The sequence below is a fragment of the Oncorhynchus gorbuscha genome, linkage group LG09, assembly GCF_021184085.1.
Source record: "Oncorhynchus gorbuscha isolate QuinsamMale2020 ecotype Even-year linkage group LG09, OgorEven_v1.0, whole genome shotgun sequence".
NCBI classification, from domain to species: Eukaryota; Metazoa; Chordata; class Actinopteri; order Salmoniformes; family Salmonidae; genus Oncorhynchus; species Oncorhynchus gorbuscha.
In genome coordinates this window covers 88746555-88752559 of record NC_060181.1, presented here as the reverse complement: position 1 = coordinate 88752559, position 6005 = coordinate 88746555, and the positions used below count along the sequence as shown (strand labels likewise).

At 41.1% G+C, this 6005-nt stretch overlaps 1 protein-coding gene across 1 annotated transcript in view; it reads left to right on the top strand.

Moving 5' to 3' along the window:
* Window positions 1-863: 863 nt before the first annotated feature.
* Window positions 864-6005, top strand: part of LOC124044240 (collagen alpha-2(V) chain-like) — a 57734-nt gene continuing 52592 nt past the window's right edge. The window contains exon 1 of the mRNA XM_046363847.1: window positions 864-1111. Within this exon, the coding sequence (XP_046219803.1) occupies window positions 1021-1111 (91 nt within the window). The 5' untranslated portion in view covers window positions 864-1020. The remainder of the gene's footprint in view (window positions 1112-6005) is intronic.

Genomic DNA, 6005 nt, shown 5'->3' with positions numbered 1-6005 from the left:
ATATGCGACTTACTGTCATGCATATCTTTTTTTAGTAAGGGTGGGTGGTGATGGGGATTTGTAACCACTATCCTGGCAATGCAAGAGCCATGTTCTACCAACTGAGCTGCTCTAACAACTGAGAATTCATAACAGAATACAAATATTTACAAGTGAGATTTTCACTGGATGGTTACTTAAACGATTGAGTCCTGGCTAACATTTCAACCTGGTTGTTCTTACCAACATGGCTGCCGTTATCAACCCATAATCCCAATGATGCTTTGTCTCTCCAGTGTAATACTTCCCAATGTTGTTGTTGTACATCAGAGTATGTTCGCAATCATCATGATAAAGAACAAATATGGAAATAAATAATTAATTAATACATGAATAATAATTAATCATTAATACATTGATTTATCACTTATAGATCTGCCCCCCCCCCAAAAAAATCTAGAAATCTCACTTCCAACTTCAACCACACCAGCAGTTCAGGTTCCCCATCACCTTTCCACAGAGACTTTGGGCCATAAAATGTATTCTTATTCTTCTAATAAAAAAGTTGCCTTTCAACCCATAAAACAGTACTTCAACAGACCTGCTTAGCAACCAGTCCAGGGAGGGGGTGGGGTAAATCAAATCAGTGACAAACAAAGCTTTTCTTATCTGTTTCTTCCTATCGTTGCTCTAATTCTGATCTCAATTGTTTTAGACTGAGAACAAAAAGTAACACACAAGAATCAGTAGAATAATGGGAACTTGTAAACAAGGGTGTAGTTTTCACAAAACCCCAAATGCCTGTGAGTGGATGGTTATGAGAGAGGGCTGACAAGAGGGGGAGGAAAATTAGGGTTGCCAGCGTTCTTCTCATTTAAAGCTTTAACTCTTCCCCACAAAAAAAGCACTGGTGCAGTCTGGGTTGGGTCTGTCTTACTCGCTGCTTTACTGGTAGTGTTCTCTGTGTACATGGTACAGTGATACCCTGTACATTTTCACCTCACTTTGCGCACAAGGAGAGCCCATGTCTTTCCTATAGACATGATGAGCTTTGTGTATTCAAGGATTTGCCTTTTTCTGGTTGTCTCTGTGACTCAAGTTTTGTTTGTGAAATGCCAGGATGGAAACAGTGGTAAGTACCTCACTGCTTGTTTATATTAATGCTTACTTAATTAAAGTTGATTGGTATAGCGTTAAGAGTGTGGGTGCTGGTTGCACGCAGAGTTGAACTTTTAACATGAGCTTGTTGGACTAGGACTTCTCTGGTGTTGAATTTTTACACTTATCTGTGAAGAGCTTCATTTGTTTCAAGTAGTTGGATTTACTTAGTTATGGTAGTTCTGAAGTGTTCTGCTAATGAGAAGTGTTGGACGTACAGATAACAATTAGTTTCTTTATTACGACGGATCTGTTTTTGCCAAAGTAAATAGCAAGGCAATATGAAGTGCACCGTTACCTTGTTTGGGGTTTTTCTTTTTTTTGCATTCTAATGGATAGCAGCTGAGGACAGAGTGACGACATGGAACACGCAAGATAGATTTGTTTAAAGGGTGATTGGGACAGACCTCAGCCGGTAGGCTCTCTGAGATTCGTTCCAACTTTGGAAAGGTTGAAAAGAGGTGAGAGTAACTTCATAGTGTGGATTATCCTAAATGGGAAAATAAACTCTCAGTAAGATTCTGTAGTTTCCTGTATGAACATATGTTAGTGAAATGCCAATGATGTTACATGTTCCTCTAAGGTGTCAGGTGAAAGCTCTGTGAGAGAAAGGGAGTGCCTCAGGACTAACTTTATTCCTCACCTCTCGTCACCAACAAGCAGATGTTTTTTCCTCTGTATTCTACATCTGCCGAGACTATTTCAACACCACACGTCTTGGAGGGAACACAGCTTGCATTCTAATGCAGGGCAGATGTGAGGAGAGGAGCCAGATAAGGGGCAAATGGTGTTGGATTCACTGAGTCATTAGAGCTCTCTATGCTCTTCGAAAAAAAGGGTTCAAAAGGGTTCTTCGGCTGTCCCCATGGAGAACCCTCTTTGGTTCCAGGTAGAACTTTTTTGGGTTCCATGTTGAATCCTCTGTGCAAATGGTTCTACATGGAACTCAAAAGGGAACCAAAAGGGTTCTAGCGGGAACCAATAGGGTTATACAAAGGGTTCCCCTATGGGGACAGCCAAGGAACCTATTTAGGTTCTAGATAGCACCTTTTTTTTCCTAAGAGTGTATAGGCAGCCTATACAGACTAGGTAGCCAACACTTAAAACCCAAAGCTGAAACACTTGAGTGTTATTGTTTTAGTGATGTCATGTCTTCTTTTACAGATTTTTGTATGATGTCATGAGAGCAAAATACATAAAACAGGCTACTGAAAGTACCTTTGTGGCCCTTGAGTGGCCCCTGATTTTAGTGTGCTGTCAAGTCAATCTTTTTTACTTCTAGCTAAAGGCTCGATTGGAGTTTGTTTCCCCCTTGTGGTGAAATGAACAGAAGCCTCTCACATCTGAGCATGTATGAAGCGTAATCATGTCCAACATGTCTGCACATTTTATGTTGAGTTCATTACCATTATGACAATACTGTTACAATAGAGGCATATCTTCCAGGAAAACATGGGACTACTTTAGGCATTATAAGAATAGGTGTTCATCTACAAAGCCTGACCAGAGGAGGACCTAAACCTAATATTCTCGAAAGACAACATGTTTTATGTAGGGACCCTGATCTAATGCCTCTTCAAAATGGACGACTGGTGACGAATCCCCCCCCCCCCCCCCCCAGATGAAAGTTATGTCCCTTACATTCTATTGGATTTCAGAGTACTAGTCCCACTAGTCGTTTCCCTGTCTGGTCTCTGCTCAGGGTGGAGGCCAAGGTTATCACATTTGTCCACATGAAACGAGGCACAGAGAACTTGAACTCATGTTCCCACAGAACATTAATGATGCCAACCTAGGGAGAAGAACATTCTAATTCAATCCTGTCAAAGCAGCGGAAAAGTTCTCAAATTCCCGCAACTAAGTGAAAAACGAGTCAACTCTGCTTTTGAGAAATGTTTTAGGGTATGGTTATCATTGAATGGTTATGTTGAGTTAAGTATGGGGTACAGTTGAGGTTTTAGCCACTTTATGTCATTGTGAGTAGAAAGGCCATCCTATTTTTCCAAAGTGTTTATTAGTCCTTAGAATAGCAGCAACAAATCCCTGTATTTAGAACTTTGTCATTTCAAGAACCCATCAAACTTGGTTGAATCAGAACGAGACTTTCGATTTGCAATTAGATTTAAATGTTATGAAAAGTGGAGTATGTAATGTGGTGACAGAGACCAGCTTCTGAATAGGCTGATGTGCTGCTGAGTAAAACTCTAGAGACCTCCAATGATTCAATATGTTATTTTGCACAATTGAAAAAGCTGTTTTTGAAAAGGGTAAATGCATTGTAGAATAATACTCCAAGATATGTTTTCAGCATAGTAATCATATATCGCCCTCTATGCCCTCATCTATAATAAGCAGTGTAACTGGATTTAATTGAGATTTTTATATGGAAGATGGCGACTTATAATGGAGTGTGGTTGAATGTTGATTAAAGTGAGGAATTGCAAACAGACATTCTGTCTCAGAGAAGTTGGAACACAACAGTAATATTTATCTGTTCTAGAAAATAGAGACTGTAACCATGAAGAAGAAAACATTGTGGAGGGTATTAAAGATATTTTTCAAAACTGGTTAGATTTCTGAACGGGAGAGTTCAAGATTAACTTTTGAAGACTGGAAACATGTTTAGAGCAAATGTTTGAAATCCTTTTTTGAACAGTTTTAAATTAATCTCATATGTGTACACATGTGTTGGAAGTGTGCTTGCGCAATGGTCTCAAATTCTTGATAGACTTGCGGATGACAAACGAGAGGTCTAAGCTTTGAACTAACACATACAAACAAAACACAATCATTTTTCTGACATAGGTAGGTCTTCACTGCATAATAAAAGTATGTAGTGTGCAAGTTGTAACAAGCAAGTTTGTGAACATAGGCAAAATTGCCATGGGGGATGGGGGGAATATGATGTCATTTCAGAGGATTTGTTTTTGGACGGAAGCTGTAGAGATCAGTAATAAATGGCAGTTCTGTAGCCAAAGTTCCTCATGGCATAATGTGATGAAATGCAAGAAGTTCGGAGTTCCAACCCAAAACATACCTAAATAATAAAATAATATATTTGTTAGTGGAAGATTGGGGGGCCTTTCATTTATCCTTTCACTTATACTGTGTTTTCAAAATATCCTTCCATGTACCCCACCACATACCTCTCAATGTACCCCTCATAATACACTTCCATGTACCCTGCCTTATACCCCTCATAATACCCCTCCATGTACCATTCATAATAACCCTCAAAGGAACCCCACAATATACCCCCCCATAATACCCCTCATAATAACCTTCCATATTCCCCTCATAATACCCTTCCATGTACCCCTCATAATACCCCCTCAATATACCCCTCATGATACCACTCTATATACCCATCATAATACCCTTCCATGTACCCCTCATAATACCCCTCATAATACCCCTCCATATACCCCTCATAATACCATTCCATGTACCCCTCATAATACCCTTCCATATACCCCTCATAATACCCCTCTATATTGCCCTCATAATACCCTCCCATATACCTGTGATAAAACCCTTCCATATACCCCTCATAATATCTCTCCATGTACCCCTCATAATACCCCTCCAAATAGCCCAAAAATACCCTTCCATGTACCAGCATAGTAACCCTCGATATACCCCTCATAATACCCCTGCATTTAACCCAACATATACTTCTCCATGTACCCTTCATAGTACCCCACAAAATACCCCTCCAAATACTCCTCATAATACCCCCCATGAAAATCTTCCATGTACACCTCATAATACCCCCCATAATACCCCTCCATGTACCCCTCATAATACCCCCCATAATAACCCCTCCATGTACCCCTCATAATACCCCTCCATGTACCCCTCATAATACCCCCGTACCCCTCATAATACCCCTCCATATATCCCTCATAACACCCCTCTATATATCCCTCATAATACCCTTCCATGTACTCCTCATAATACCCATCTATATACCCCCCATAATACCCCTCATATTCACAATACCCTTCCATGTTCCCCTCATAATACCCCTCCAAATACCCCTCCATGTATCCCTCATAACAGCCCTCCATATACCCCTCAAAATACCCTTCCACGTACCCTTCATAATGCCCCTCATAATACCCCTCCAAATACCCCTCATTTATACCCCTCTATAAACCCCTCATAATACGCCTCTATATACCCCTCATAATACCGCTCATAATCCGCTTCCATGTACCCCTCATAACACCCATCCATATACCCCTCCATGTACCCCTCATAATACCCCTCCATATTCCCCTCATAATAACCCTCATAATACCCCTCCATATTCCCTCATAATACCCCCCATAATACCCCTCCATATTCCCCTCATAATACCCCTCCATATACCCCTCATAACAGCCATCCTCCATAGACCCCTCATAAATCCCATCCATATACCCCTCATAATACCCCTCCATATTCCCTCATAATACCCCCATAGTACCCCCCTCCATACCCATCCATATACCCCTCATAACAATCCACCCCCCTCCATATTCCCTCCATAGATATATACCCCTCCATAATAACACCCCTCCATATACCCCTCATAATACCCCTCCATATTACCCCTCATAACACCCCTCCATAGACCCCTCATAAATCCCATCCATATACCCCTCATAACACCCCTCCATAGACCCCTCATAATACCCCCCTCCATAACACCCATCCAAAACACCCCTCCATAGACCCCTCAAACTGCCCATCCAGTGGACCAGTGAGAAACCATGCATAAATCCCATGTTACATAACACCCCTCCATAGACCCCTCATAATACCCCTCCATATACCATCAAAAGAGGCCTAATAAGTGACGTCAAACTGCCCAGCAGTGGACC